The sequence below is a fragment of the Micrasema longulum genome, unplaced genomic scaffold (genome assembly GCF_059751315.1).
Source record: "Micrasema longulum isolate JH-2025_06_02 unplaced genomic scaffold, ASM5975131v1 h1tg001288l, whole genome shotgun sequence".
NCBI classification, from domain to species: Eukaryota; Metazoa; Arthropoda; class Insecta; order Trichoptera; family Brachycentridae; genus Micrasema; species Micrasema longulum.
In genome coordinates, this window is record NW_028278475.1 from 1 (window position 1) to 16,504 (window position 16,504).

A 16,504-nucleotide genomic window follows, 5' to 3' on the forward strand; every position below is an offset into this window, starting at 1 on the left:
GTAGTAACAGTCTCCTAGCAGCTTTATACGGAGGCAGTGATTTTCCTAGGAAAAAAGACGTATTAAAATCAATAAAAAATGTACCAAGCATGTCCAGAAAGTAAGTGTACTCAATTTTTGTATTTAAAGAAATATTTGCAAACAGTATTTGTTTGTAAAAAAAAATTGTCTTCAAAACTCTTTTATTTATCGTAGCTGCTCCAAATTTAATTTACTTTGTCCCCATTTAGATATTTTTAATACAAAATTTTGTGACTTTTTGAAACACTATAAAATAAAATATTTGTTAGTGTGCAATAAGTTTATGTTCCTTTAATTATGTTTATTTTATTATAATATCAAAATTTTAAATCGGTCAACTATATTTTGAAAATCCCTCTCCTCCACTTCTCTACTCCTCCACTCTATTTCCTCACCTCTTAACCTTCTTAAGAGCTCTTCTTTTTCTTATGTCTTATATAATTTATTATTTTTCTCTTTTTTGTGTAACATTTTATCTCATTATATTTGAAAAAACTTTAATTGGATGTATGTACAATTTTTATATTTTGTATCCTTATTTAACAACTGTTGTTTTTCCTTAATAAATAAAAATAAAATACATATTCCTTATTTTTACCACGCAGTCGCCTTCCCAGCAGGTTGTAAGTCGTGGTACAAATTTTTTGATGCCCTCCTCATAAAACTCTCCCGCCATCTCCTTCGTTCACTTCAATGCCTCTTGTTTCAGCTCTTCATCGGCTAGATGTTTTTTCCACCCATGTGAGTCTTCAGAAAGTTAAAAAGATGAAAATCTGAAGGCGCTAAGTCAAGGGAGTATGCAGGGTGGTTCAAAATGTCCCAACCAAATGAGTTCAAACGCGCCTCGGTGGCGTTAGCCGTGCGCGGGCGGGTGTTGTCGTGCAACAAACACACATCCTTTGTCAAAATAACTTTAACCTTACTTTCATTTTGAATTAATCTTTTGAGCTCTTCTAGGGTCTCACAGTATCAGCTGTAGGTTCTCTTAAATCAATAAAATTTCGATAAATAAATATATATCTCACCGCAGCCAGTTTATCAAATCTTGCAAACAAATCATTTAAGACTTTCACTAATTGCTGGGCACTGCAGCGACTTGCCAATTCTGAAAATAATATAAAACAGTGAAACTAATTACAGTTATTTGAGGCTGTTCCAGTTTGAACGCGTATTTATTAGAATTATTAAATGGATATGCGGTGAAGAGCGGTTTGATAAAAATGTATTCTGCCCTCGGTTTGTAGATTGCAGTACCTTATTTTACATGTTTCTGAGAAAAACGATATAAAAGAAAATATCGTTTTTGTTGTAGTTTCTATACTATGCGTGTCATCACTACATGTCATGTATCAAAATAAAGAAAAAAAACTAAAAAATTAATTTAGTTTTCATCCTAAGATCAGTATTTAAATTTGAAAGATAAATTCATCATAATCATCATTCGGTTAAAAATTTAATATTAAAATAATGCTTTACAAAAATCACACTTTCCCCTCTTTCCAATTGTTCCAAGAAGCTAAACATTTAGATCTAAGACAAAAAATATATTGTTTTTAATGTTTAAAATATATATTTAAGAACCAAAATATATTTACAAGTAATTCAAATAGATCAAGTCAAAAAAGGAATCGTGTGTTAGAAATACCACATTGTAAAACGAGGCTCGCACAGAGACATGGATATTTTATAGGCCCAATTTTTTTAAATTATTTTTTTACTGATAATATTTCATTGATTCCAAACTTTAAAAATTTTTCTTCTTTTAAAAAACATGCGCACTATCCTGGATTCAAACTAAAGACATGAACTCTTTTTTCTATGATTTATTTTGTTACCCTTTAATATTAAGGAATATTTTTGTGTTTTTTAAAAATATTATTTATTTCCTTTTTTAATTACTATAAAAAAATACTATATTATTTTTTACTGAAAATTTTATTTTTTCTTTCTTATGCTATACATAAATATTATAACTGTCCATTACTATAGGAGCAAAAATTCATTAATATTTTCTTGTATACCCACGAACAGGCCATGCCTTTGTGGGATTTTTTTGTTCACTATTTTTCTATTAATATGTAATTATGCTTTTTTTAATACTCTGTTTTATTATTATGTTTATTGTAAAAAACAAAAAAAACAAATAATAAAAAAAAAAACCTCAAATAAACTCACGCGCACTCATCCTATAAATGGTGACTAAATAAAAATCTAAAATCCACTTTGTTTGAATGCAAAAAACATCATTAGTCCGAGATATGCTATTGTAATATGATCTCATTTGCATCTTATTTGGTTCAAAAGTTATGATGTTGTGAAAACCGCGCAACCACAAAATCTTATTTTCTCGTTCAATGTGACTCCCGTGATTAAGGTACATAATTTATTTTATGGAAATAAATATATATAATATAATGAATTATGTACCTTTATATATATATATTTAAAAAATAAAATATATATTTATTGGGATATCAACAGTAATACACGTAAAACAAAAATAACAAATAAAATATACAGAGATTAAAACCAATGACAGATATCCACAGAAATACATGAACTACTCGTACAATACATGTTAGTGTGTTAGGGTGGGTGAGTGGGTGTTATAATGGAACTTTAATGGTGGACATGTGTGTAAATATTATTGCACAAGTGTCAAAATATATAATATATAAAGAATTAGATATAAAATAAGATTTTGTTATAGAAACTACTAAGAGGAAATGTGTGTTTTAAAACGCGCTTATAAAAAAATTGTCACAATCAAATGGATCAATAAGGGAAAGATTCAAATTATACTCACGAGCCAAAAGTACAAGTGGAGAGTTCCGGGCATAGTACGTACGAACTGCCGGCACATGAAATAGAGAGCTCGACGTGTGACGGGTGCGGTAGCCAGGGACATTTAATGATAACTCTGACATAAGAGCCGGACTATCAAGGTGTCCACTGAGTATGACACGAAGGACCCCCATGTCTAATAGTAGACGGGGATCTTCTTAACTAAGCAAGTAGTGCTTTTTGCAGGAAGCCATATAATTTAAGTCACAATGTAAATGATATGTTTTACGTACCAGTAAATCCTTTGATGTCTGCAAATAATATGGAGACGTTCTCATATCTGTGGATGTAGATTTTGTGGAACTGGTGTGGCTGGAAAGATCCCTTTTCTTCCTCATGGGCGATGTCTCTGATCATTTCTTTAGCCACGAAGTCAGGCAAAACTGGAAAATTGACCAATTATGGAATTGAAAATATCAAATGTACTAAAACGGGTCTTTTCTTGAAACCATTATACCAGGAAGCTGAACTTTTGGAGCTAACAGAAATTTATTGTCAACAGTGTCTAAAATATGTTTTTATGCACCGACACTTATTTCCAAAAAAATAAATAAATCTAGCCAAAGAATGAATAGTGTACTAAAAATACCTTATCTATTGTATTTATATAAAAGGGAATGATCGTACGCGTGTCCTCGATGGACTGAATAACTACTGGACCGATTTAAAGTCTATACTTACCAAAGAGTAACAGTTTATATAACTGTACTTACCAGAGACCAGAGAGTAACAGTATCCATAAAATATTTACAAGAGATTAAAAGTATCCATAAACATACGTACTAGAGAGTAACAGTTTCCATAACATTACTAACTAGAGAGTAACAGTTTCTATAATTATGCTTAACAGAGAGTAGCAGTTTCTATAACTATGCTTAACTGAGAGTAACAGTTTCCATAACAATGCTTATCAGAGATTTACGATTTCTATAACAATATTTACCAGAGAGTAACAGTTTCTATAACTAAGCTTAACGGAGAGTAACAGTTTCCATGACAATGCCTCTCAGAGATTAACGATTTCTATAACTATACTTACCAGAGAGTAACAGTTTCTATAACTATTATTAACAGAGAGTAACAGTTTCCATAACCACGCTAATTAGAGAGTAACATTTTCCATAACTATGCTAACCAGAGAGTAGCAGTTTTCATAACCATACTAATCAGACAGTGACGATTTTTATAACTATGCTTACCAGAGAGTAATAGTTTTTCCTGCCTGGAGTTCTCTTCCTGTGTCCTACAGCGCGTTTCCATTGCGCGATGGGTCTCCAGAAAGGCTCGCCTTTGTCCCCTGTCTGTCAGATATTTAGTATACATTCCTGCCAGGTTCATACAGGAGTACAGAAGGGCGTTCCCGAACAACTGACGCAAGGCGCACCCGACATCCTGAAAAATAAAGACCGCTAGGCTGAAGTGAAAACTTGAATATTATAATTTAATCTGAAAAAGATTATTGAATGTAATTCGATTAAATCGACCAATTACAGCGCGAATTCACCAGTAGTACGGATGCGTGTACTCGCGAACCAATGTGCTAACAACATAGATGTCTTTAACGTGAGAATTTTTAAAATCAATGTATATGTTCCATATCAAATAGAACTTTTTTTATTTTATTTTTTTATTTAAATTTCATTGATAAACCCTTACGGGTTACATACATTCAACAAAATATTTTCACTTTTAAATTCACATTCTACTGTTAATAATTATATTTTCAACCTAATTTGTAAAGGTTGTCTGAGTCTTTTGTTTAGTTTTGTCTGGTAGTTTATTGTATAATTTCAGTCCACGGTTTATAAGTCTCGATTGTCCTTTTCTCGTTTTAAAATATTGTATATGATATTTTTCTGATATTCTAGTTATACACAACACCTCGCCGTGCATACAGTTGAACTGTAGATAGGAGGTGGGTCTGGAGCTGCTATTTTACCGGCTATCTCGGGTGATAGCTTTCTTCAGGCTTAGGCTTCAGTTTTCTTCTTCAGAAGGGGCAGGCGGCGACATCGAAGGCGGAGAGGGCGTAGATACAATAAAAACGCAGTCTTGGTTTATACACTATACACAATTTATTCATCAAAAAAGCAAGGGTTCTATTAAGAAATTTGTACCGTGCCGCAGTCGGGCACGGTACGAGACAGCATACATAGGCCGCAAGGGAGAGCGAGAAGGGGTCGGACTTTCCCGGCTTACGCCGTAGCACGCTCTCCTATTGGCTGGACAATTTTACATATTGTTTTTATGCTCCTGCTTATGAGGTCTAATAACTCCCTCGAGATGAGTTTTACACATAAAACGAGTATGTAGGCCTCTTCCCCGTATCTTATTTAATGTACAAATGATACAGGGAAAGGTCCTACATACTGAGAAAAAGGGTGACATGAGTTATAAGAGGATTTGACAGGGTCTGATTCCCCGCAATCTGATACAAATATGTGGCTAGGGTCTCGATCTTCTAACTTCTGCCCCTGCGAGTGACATAATTAACCGTCTTTATTTAAGGGGCAGCTAGTTAGATTACAAATCGAGACTCCTAGCCGAAAATAAACAGGAAAACATGACATACAAATATTGACATAGAAACACTGGCACCGCACACTCTCGTCCGAGCGCCATTCGTCGCCCTAGCGGCCACTCGGGAAGCTTCAGTCGCGGCCGGGGGTTCGACCGCCTCTCCGTGGTCATTCCCACCATTTTCTCCGTGCAGCTACCATCTTCGCCTGGGCGCCCGCAAAAGGGCCGCTCGGCTTGGTGTCGGTGCCTAATGTTTGGCGCTCGTTCGCCGCGTCACAGGCCACGTTGTACGTTCCCTCACCGCACGCGCGGCGATGTCCGATACACCAGTATTGTGTTCATGTTTAGTACAGTTTTTTTCAAGTTATAATTCTTCGTCTACAATTACATAAGTAGCTAATTTATGTATAAATTTTAAAGATTCATTAGACGTGAAGCGTGTATTATGGTTATGTTTGAGAGGAAACTTGAATGTATTACTATTAAATTGTTCCAAAATGATGCAAAGCCACAGTAGTCCTCGAACATAATAATAATACATACGTATATTGCAGTGGAGAACAGATTAAAATAATCTTAAAAATTAGAAGAAGTTAGAAAAACACTAATTTAGAATACAGATGTAAGTCAATAAACGGTAAACAATTGAAATCAACATAGTATTATTTAGGTATTGCAATTTGAAGATAGTAAATTGATACACATGTAAAAGCCGAAAAGGCGTTTAAATAAATATTACCGTCTCTAAAATGTTCTTCATCTCTGTTGTAATATTTTAATAATTACGTACGTAATATACTGTAATATTAAATAAGCCCGTCGACAGCAAGTTCTTGTTAATTAAAGATATTTAGTATGCGTAATAAATAATCCTCTACGCAAGGCGAATACTATTCTCATTTCACCTTCATTTCTCATGTAAATATTTTCCAAACCGTACGAATTGCGAACCTCCGCGCTCCGATGAATAATAATTCACAATATAATTGGTTTCCAGTTCGTGTTGTGTATTCAAGAAAGGTAGCTTGTAATAATATATGGCCAATACAAATAAAGGTTCACAGAGAAAACAATATATTTCCTAATAATTGAATAGTCTTGATATATTTAACACTCCATACAATAGGTACCCGAAGAGAACTAATAGGCTTGATTCAGAATAACAGAGAATATAAATTTGTCTCTTTTCTTGCTCTAAATCATTAAATCAAATGCAATTTTCCACTCCTACTTTCCTTCAATCATCCTTCACCACTCCTTATCAATTTCCTTCTTTTTCTTCCCACTATCTCCTTGTTTTGTCCATATTTCTTTTATTTTAATATACAGAGTGACTGGAACTGAACCCGCCATAGCAAATTCGCATGTAGAGGAGGTCATTTGCTAATTATTAGACCTTACTTTCGTAGCTAAAGTCTTATAGTTTGGGAGATATGTAAATTTTTATACTTTATTCAGATTTTCCAAAATTCGACCTTCAAGCATTCAGAACTTAATTTTTTATTATTTTTTGATAGTCATGAACATTTGTGATTAAAAGACGTCGAAACTTCCCTTAAAAATAAGGTTAGAAAAAAATTGTTACGCTTTGAAAAAAAAAAGTGATAAACTAGAGAACTAACTTAGAGTATCAATATGTTTCTTTTTTGGGTGATACTACGTGTTAGATTTGTTTCGACGTTTCGGCTACCATTGCAGGAGCCATGTTCAGGGTAAATTGAGTGTTTAGTAAAAAAGGTATGTGTTTAACTACTAGTAATTTGTACCGTGTCGCAGTCGGCAGTAGGCACATTTCTGTTCATTTTTGTACTATGTAGTGCTGGGAACCACATTGAGTTTAATTTCAGCTTGTTGACTTTGTTTATGTTATTTGGGTGTCTGTTTATTTTTATATATTTTTTTATATTTTTTAAATATATTTTTATTTTTACAATATATATAAGAGGTAAAACAGTGTATTAAAAAAAGCATAATTACATAGCAATTAAATACATATTAAATAATTATTTTTAATAATCAAATAAATACTAATATTGATTGATTACACAACAATCCTCCCTCTGAACATTCTTTTAATGAAATACCATTGACTTCTTATTTCTAATATGGCAGAATAAATGCATTGGAATTTATGTATTTTTATAAATTAATTATAATTTATTTTTTATTATAAATAAATAAAAATTTTAATTAAATAAAAATAGTAAACCAAAAAACCCACAAAGGCATGGCCTGTTCGTGGGTATACAAGAAAATATTAATGAATTTTTGCTTCTATAATAAATAATAAACAGTTGTAATATTTTTGTGTAACATAAGAAAGAGAAAATAAAGTATTCTGTAAAAGATTATATGGTATTTTTTCAATTGCCTCTTTTATTATTCGTGCACTGCAATTACTGGGTTTATGCAAAATGTGATCAAGTGTAAATAGGACAAACAGGGCACAGCAAAGAAAAGGATTGACGAATACAAAAGAGCGTGTAAACTTGGGCATCCTGACAAATCCGCAATAGCGGAACACTTTATAGACACCGTACATTCTTTCGCCTTTGAACCGAAAATTTTGCTTAAACCCAGTAATTACAGTGCACGAATAGTGAAAGAGACTATTGAAATACACATACACCCAAATAACATAAACAAAGACGACGGGCTGAAATTAAACTCAACATGGTTCCCAGCACTACATACTACAAAACTGAATAGAAATATGCCGACTGCCGGCTGCGAAGCGGTACAAATTACTAGTACTTAAACACATATTTTTTTCTACAAAACACTCAGTTTACCCTGAAGATGGCTCCTGCAATGGTAGCCGAAACGTCGGAACAAATCCAACACACACATTATCGCCTAAAAAAGAAACATATTGGTTACAGTGACCGTGAAAACCTTCACACCTATTTAACTTAGAGTAGAATAAATTATTGAAACACCGTATTTTTTTTTTTATTTCTGGTTAAATTTTTAATTTTTTTTTGTTAACAAGCGTAATATATGATTTTTAACACTAGTTTGAGGGAGGTTAAAACGTATTTGGTTTGTTTATGACTACATGTTGAATGCTTAAAAGGTCAAATTTTGTAAAAATCTCAATAAAAATTGATATATCTCCCAAACTATATTACTTTAGATAGAGAAAGTAATATCCAATAATTAGCAAATAACCTCCTCTATATGCGAATTAGCTATAGCGGGTTCAGTCCCAGCCACCTGTATACACTGTATAGTATATTTATTCTTTATATAGTTTAAACCGGCGCCGGCGTTGCTTTATCGTAGTATAATTAATTAATTAATTATGGATAACTTATATAGCGCCATTTTCGTAATAAAATACCTCAAGGGCGCTTTACATGGTGATTCTATTGTTAAGTTAATTTAATTGAAGCTTTTAAATTTGTAATTTAATTAAAATGATTTATTTTGTTGTCACGTGCTACGGATTTTTTTTATTTTTATTTAAATCTTAAAATGGGGCACACATATCATACATATTGTTATGTGTGTTCTAATAATAACATCGCAAATATATTTAATTTATAAATTGTTTATCACATATGTCTTGACCATTATTTTAAATTTTGATATGTTTTTTTCTTCATAAATATTTTTTTCCGTTTCGTAATACTTTTTAATTGCTTTAAATAAAATTGAATTTTGTGACTTTGCCTTTTTCCTAAATGGAAGTCTAATTTTGTTCTTTTCTCTAGTATTGTGATCGTGTTCATGCTGGTTCCGATCAATTTTTTTCCAAAATTCTGTTTTTTTATTAGAGTTTATAATTTTATGAACAAATATCATTGTATTGTAAAATATTCTTTGTTTATATGTTAATAATTTCATTTCATTTACCATCGACTTTACCCTCGTATATCTGTTTTTTTTCAAAATGATTCTAAAGGCTTTATTTTGTAATACAGTTAGTTGATCTATGTTTTCTTTGTTTGATAAAAATAAAATGCTACTACAGTAGTTAACGTGTGGTTCAATAATTGCTTTGTAAATAGTTTTGCAGGAGTCCTTATCAATAAATCTTTTGATCCTTCCCAAAATTGATATTTTTTTTGCAATCTTATTTATTACCATCTTAGCGTTTTGGTGAAATGTAAGTTTTGAATCCAACATTACACCTAAATATTTAATTTCAGTGACTTCATTAAGTTTTTCATTTTCTAATGATTTATTCAAATGATTTAGAGAACAAGTGGGTTTTAAGTTTTTTCCGAAACATCACTTCACTTTCACAGCCTCGCACCTCTGCTGGGAGAGCATTCCATGTCATAGGGCCTGCGACCGCAAATGCGCGTTCACCAAATTTAGTGCGCTGTTTGCGTAGAGGTATAATAACTTTTCCTCTCGCCGTAGACGTAGCTGATCTAAGCGTGAGACGCCTGTCAGCTAGTTCATCTGGAATGCATAGTTCCCTTAGATATTCCGGAGCCGAGTTGTGCAGTGACTTATACATAAGCCAACAGAGTTTGTATTCGACCCTCTGAGGAAAACGTAGCCAGTGTAGTTCCCGAAGTAGTGGAGTGATATGACTGAACTTAGAGATTCCGAAAATAAGTCTCGCTGCGGCATTCAATACAGATTGTAGGCGAGTCATTTTGTTCATTGGTAGACCTGCATAGATACCATTACAATAATCGACTCTAGACACTACAAACGCATTTATTAATTGACGGGCGGCATCAACCGGCAAATTTTTGCGTATGCATTTAATTTATCTCAGCTGGTAGAAGCATGAACTTATCGTTCTACTAATTTGAGCGTCAAGAGATAGGTCAGAATTGAGTAAAACTCCCAGTAGTTTAACGGTGGGTAAAGCGGTACTCCCTACATTAGGTAGAGCCGTATCCTGGATCAAATTCTGTCGTCTGGCTGAAGCCACCCACAGTTGTTCAGTTTTTGATGGGTTTAATGTTAGTCTGTTTTCAGCCATCCAGTTTCCTATTTTCTTGATGCATCCATCAATTAAATTGACAAGCACACTTCTCTCGCCTGGTTTGCAATAAAAATAAATCTGCGTATCATCTGCATAGCAGTGCGACCACAATACACATTCTTTGATAATGTTCTCTATATATTTAGTGTAAAGGAGATAGTTTAGATAATTTAGTGAATAATTTTATTAGATGGCAGGCCCTACTATGTAGACATTTTTTATACTTTTTATTTATAATCATTTAACCTGTACATCTGTTTGTATTCGAAATAAATATTTTAAAAAAGCGCTTACGCATTTAACGCTAATCATTATTTTGAAAAGTCGCAAAATTATTCTGAAATGATTCATCTATGGTTTAATTAAAATAATTCATTATTAATCATGCCATTGGACTTTGGAAAAAAATATGAATTAAAATATTCGTCGGGTTTCTGGCACAAGTTGGTAACTACATTTTACTAGTTGTGAGATATTGCACTTTTAAAGTAAAAAGCTCATCCCAATTCAACAATTGAAATAAAACCGCAAGTTGAATATTATAGAATATAAATAAACAAACAATCACGCCGCTACGCCATAGTGGTAGGCAGAGAGGATATAACGCTATATCACTCTGTCTTTGCATACATACCTCGCTTTCTCTACATTAATATATCTTCTCATGCACGCACGCCGATTATTCCTAGTCTTGACATGTCCATCTTCAAGTAATTGATGGACTTGATCGTGCCATGTCTTTCTCGGTCTTCCTCGTTTTCTGCATCCATCAACATTCGCATCGTAGATCATTTTAGCCGTTCTTTCGCTGTCCATTCGCTCCGCATGGCCAGACCAACGCTGCACCCCTTTCTTGATTCTGTCGATATTGCACGCCTCGGCCTACACAGTTCACAGATCTCGACATGTGTGCACCTGTCACACATCATTTTACCACACATTCGCCTGATTTTGTCAGCATTTAACCTACTTTCATCATTATTTTGCCGATTCCATACTCCGCTCCCATACATTAGAGGTGGCACTAAAACTCCGTTGTGAACTGCTAGTTTAGCCTCCTACGACAAAAATTTGCTTGCCAAATTAGATTTCAGTGCTCCGTCCACTCTGTTCCCAGCACTCACCCTCCTTTCCATCCCTAGTAAACATACTTCCCAGATACACAAATTCTTCTACCTGATTCAGAATATCCCCGTTCACACTGATCTCACAATTAGATATATTTTCATCCCTTTCAAAAACCATCACTTGCGATATATCAACATTCATTTGCAAATTGCCTTTCTTGAATGCATCGTAGACTTTTGTTACCAAGAATTTATTTATTTTAATTTATTAATATGCATGATACATATTAAAAATAATATAAACATTTCAATATAATGAGAAAAATTAAAAAATTAAATATAAATGTATTATTTTACATAAATACTATATATATAAACACAGCAAATTTGTATAAAAACGTATTGTATATAAAAAAATAATATACAGTGTGTGCAGATAAAATTTTAAAAGGAAAATAATTTATTTATATATATTTCTTTAAAAGGTACAAAATATAGGTATATTAAATACGATAAAATTCTTTTGTCTCAAAAAATAAATAAATAGTAATAATAATGACAATTAAAGTAATTTAAAAAATAAGTATACACGTAAATATGGCACACAATAGTACCCATACAAAAGTAAACATAGAAAGCACTATAATCTAAAATATGTAAATTACCGTTTATCATCTTTGAAATGATTAAATAAAGTTGATTTATATAAGCTATACTTTAAGTGAAAAATATCAGCAACTTCAAAATCGTTATTGCCGAGAACATGGAGTCGATTCAGAATAGCACTATACGAGTATAGTGTTTCCTTCCCATCCCCTCTCCTCTCTTCATAGTATAGTGTTATTTTATTTTTATTTTATATATATTTATTTTTGTTAATCTTCCCTTTTAATTTTTGTATAAAATTGTAAGATTCAATATGTCCATGTATTTATAATTTTCTCAAACTGAACGGTTTGGGTAGGTAGGAAGAAATTGCCTTAAGGCAATATGCCCGCCCTTATATGTATATTTATTGTATATGTATATAAAGTGTCAAATAAATAAGTATACGGTTCGCGAATGAGAAAGTTCAGTGGTTTTTGAAAAAAAAAATATTTGTTAATAAACTGTTAATCTAAGTCAATTTAAAAAAAAAAAAATATATATATCGTATTATCGGCGCTACGATTTTTCAAAGTTTTGTATTTCTGAAATAACTCCGCGTGTAACGTCAAAGGTTCATTTCCGCTTATTATCATTCAGTTCTTCCCATTGGTCCAGAAGCGACAAGCATACCGGAAATCTTCCATAGCTCTCAGATAATAGGTCGTTTCACATGAACCAGTGACGTCATTTAAAGTAGTGCGTTTTTATCAAAATATTTTTTTATTATTCTTTCTGTACATTTTCAAGAAACTTTGCCGTACAATTTAATGCTCTAATTTTTACCCCGCGTAAGAAAACATTTTTTGTATCCAATTTCCCGTAGGGCTGAAGTTCCTCATTGTTGCAACTTGCGGGTCTTCTTTGCTGCTAGCAAGAAGCACGGCATCATCAGCGTACAGTTAACAATTGTACGACTTATTTTTTCTCCCATTCTCAAATCTTTCAGTTCATCGACAGATGAAGAAGAAGGTGCATTGATGAACATGCATCACAAACAAATAAAGCACATTTGATAAGTCTAAATTGGACGATAGGGAATCATCACCTACTACGATTACCGATAAAAATATATGAAATGGATTAAGAATAATTAATTGTATTTTCAAAATCCATATGGATATTATAGAGACATGTTTTCATACATAAATGGAAAAAGGAAATTCAATTAAAATATGTTAGTAAACAAACGCGACGTGTTTGACCTCGGTTGTTGTGACGTCAAGATTTATGAAACTGTTCCACACAAATTTTAATGGCAGGAACAAAGAAACATGAATCGTGACGTATTTGGGGTGTGGCCAATGTAATAAAATTTAAAAGTATTTTTTATGCTACTAACAATAAGCAAACATTTTTTTTTTACAGGACAGTGTTTTATAGAACTTTATTACTTTAAAAATGTTAAAAAAACGTGAAAATGTAAAAAAAATATTGTGGAAAAAATACTTACAGCTTCGGAGTTGAACATCGTGACGGCGAAGACGATGAGGTGGCTGAGAGCCGACACGGTACCTGCCAGGAGGCACCAGCGCAGCGGAAGGGGCAGCATGGCGTAAGGGACAAACACTATGAAGAGCACGTACCACACCAGGTATTCTCGTCTCGTAAACCCAAGACCGTCACCAACAAAACCTGGAAGGCAAAAAAACGATTCTTTTCAATTGAAAAATAAATATTTATTTATATAAACGCCCAATAGGCATTTTTAAGGACACATTTATGTATAGAAAATTATTATAAAGGAAAGCAGAAAGACACAATGGTATATAGTAGACTTTGTGGGAGTGGAAGCGGAAGAGAGGTGTTTATGATTGAATTTTATTCAGTGATCGTTTGAAAAAAGACAACTTGTTATCAAAGAAATCAAGACTGGTATGTTTGTTGGCAGACCTAAGAATTCTGCGCAAAGGGAAATTTATTTATTTGTTTAAATTTAATGTTGTGCACACAGTGTTAATATAAATCTAGACAATATTACGAACAAAAAATAAACCTAACACAGCACCAATTACGTACACAACACAATATATGAAACAACTATCTAACAGTACAACAAGATGTAAGAAGAATTTGTGCTATGTGTAAATTTACTAGTGATTGTGTTTTTATTGTTGTGAGTATGAAATGTAGTGCGTGGAGTGAGGTGTATGGAGTGATGTGTATAAGATGTGGTGTTTATGTAGTGTGTATTCTGGTAGTACCTAGTTTAGTATTAATTGTTTCTGTTTATTTTCAAAGAGGCTAAATGATACTAATATTACAGTAACTTTAAACTTTGAAGTAGGACTTGAAGTAGTAGAGAAATGAACACCATAGTTAGTTCTATGGTTATCGGTATAAAAAAGTAAGTTTTGTCTGAGGTTTCTAGTTAGGATATTTAATTTTACTGAGCTTAGTAGTTCAGGCGCATCAAAGAGTGAGTTGAGAATTTTAAATAGGACTAGAAGGTTGGATTTATTTCGACGGTCTTGAAGAGAAGATATATTTAAGGTAGTTTCTAACTCATTATACGTATATTGGTCTCTAGATAAGTCCAATTTCCAGGCTATCTTTCTTTAAAATCGATGTAGCACTGATTCAATATTTTTGATGGGAACATCATAATATGGAGACCGGATAACTGAGGAATACTCTGGGTGCGGGCGAACTAGGGAACAGAAGAGAGTTATAATTAGAGATGGGTCGACAATGACTTTGGCCGACTATGACTTTAGCCTACTAGCCGACTGGCCGACAGTCGGTTGCAAAAATCGACCTAGGCTGACCAACCTGGTCAGCCTAGCCGATTATTGCTTTCGGTGGAGTTCGTGTGGCATCGGATATTTTCGTGGCATGTTCCTGAAGATATAATTGATGATAAGTTAAGTGCAGTTCATGAACTGCACTCGTACTGTGCGTTACCGGTGATCGCAGCGATGACCCATTTGAGTGGTGGAGCCGTAACAGTTTAAGATACCCCGAAATATGGCGCCTTCCTAAAGTGTACCTTTGTTGTCCAGTTGACAATTTTAAATTGGACTAGAAGTAGGAAAATATAGAGTTCTTGGTTCAGCTCACTCACTAAAACATACTCCCTCGCATAGTAAAGAGACTCCCGGACGAAATAAAAAATAGTGATATGAATAAAAACAAAGTAAAATTGGTTTTAAAAATCTTTTTCTTAAATTCTAAGTTTAGTCTATAAAAAAAAAAAAAAAAAAAATGGGGAAACCAAACAATTTAAAACAGTGTCAAAAAAAGTGTTTGTTTATTATTTTTTATATATTTCGTTTTCAAAAAAGACTTGATTAACTTGTATTTATTTTTTTTTAAACTTTTATTTTATTGATATTTTTAAGATTTTTTAAAAAAATATTTTATGTAAACATTTATTATATTATGTTACAAAAATGTTTAAAGAGAGAAATCCCTGCAAAAAAACTGCTTCTGCAGTTTGGCGGGAATTTAAAAAAAAATTGTTTTGAATTTAAAAAAGAAAAATAAATAAAAAAAAATAAATAAAAAATAAATGACAAAATTTTAGTTTCAGCTCTTAAACGGATGGACGAGTTGGACGACCAATTCCGGATTGGAACCAAACGTTACCTTGGGAGTTGAGAAGCAGCCAAGTGCAGACAGCTGCCCAGTGCAGGTAGTTGTTGGCGAAACATCGCCAGCATGACAAGGAGCAGAGGGCCAGGTTGGCCGCAGCGCCGCAGGCCGTCCAAGCAGCTCCATCAGCGGGGATGTCGCCGTTAAAGCGGGCCGCCCAAAGGGTCGCTAACGCGCACTGAAAAAAGAACAACTCGTTTAACAATATTTTCTTCTTCATTGTTGATGTTTATGTGTGTACATGTATGTTCACATGTATGTATGTATGTATGTATGTGTATATATGTGTATATATGTATGTATGGATATGTACGTGTGCATGTACGGGTATAAATATGTATGGATATGGATGAGGATGATATATAGATATAGACTTACATATAGATATAGATATAGATATAGATATAGATATAGATATAGATATAGATATAGATATAGATATAGATATATATATAGATATAGATATAGATATAGATATAGATATAGATATAGATATAGATATAGATATAGATATAGATATAGATATAGATATAGATATAGATATAGATATATATATAGATATAGATATAGATATAGATATAGATATAGATATAGATATAGATATAGATATAGATATAGATATAGATATAGATATAGATATAGATATAGATATAGATATAGATATAGATATAGATATAGATATAGATATAGTTATGGATATGTTATTAAATAATGCTTTTAATAAAATGCTTTGTGCCTATTAAATATGTAAACACTTCTGTTTAAATTTTTGGTACTCCGGTTCTGTATTTATTTATTTTTTATCTTAAAATTGCGTGATCATTCACTTATTTTTTTGCTTTTTTTTTTACATCTTCTAAAT

At 32.7% G+C, this 16,504-nt stretch overlaps 1 protein-coding gene across 1 annotated transcript in view; it reads right to left on the reverse strand.

Annotated features, from left to right (window-relative positions):
• Window positions 1-3,098: 3,098 nt before the first annotated feature.
• The window catches only part of LOC148276077 (adenylyl cyclase 78C-like), a gene marked incomplete at its 3' end in the record, with an annotated part of 88,333 nt that continues 74,927 nt past the window's right edge, over window positions 3,099-16,504 (reverse strand). Inside the window, exons 8-11 of the mRNA XM_088234787.1 lie at window positions 15,637-15,820; window positions 13,502-13,683; window positions 4,065-4,257; window positions 3,099-3,248 (exon numbers count right to left, since the gene is read on the reverse strand). Of these exons, the coding sequence (XP_088090913.1) occupies window positions 3,099-3,248; window positions 4,065-4,257; window positions 13,502-13,683; window positions 15,637-15,820 (709 nt within the window). The remainder of the gene's footprint in view (window positions 3,249-4,064; window positions 4,258-13,501; window positions 13,684-15,636; window positions 15,821-16,504) is intronic.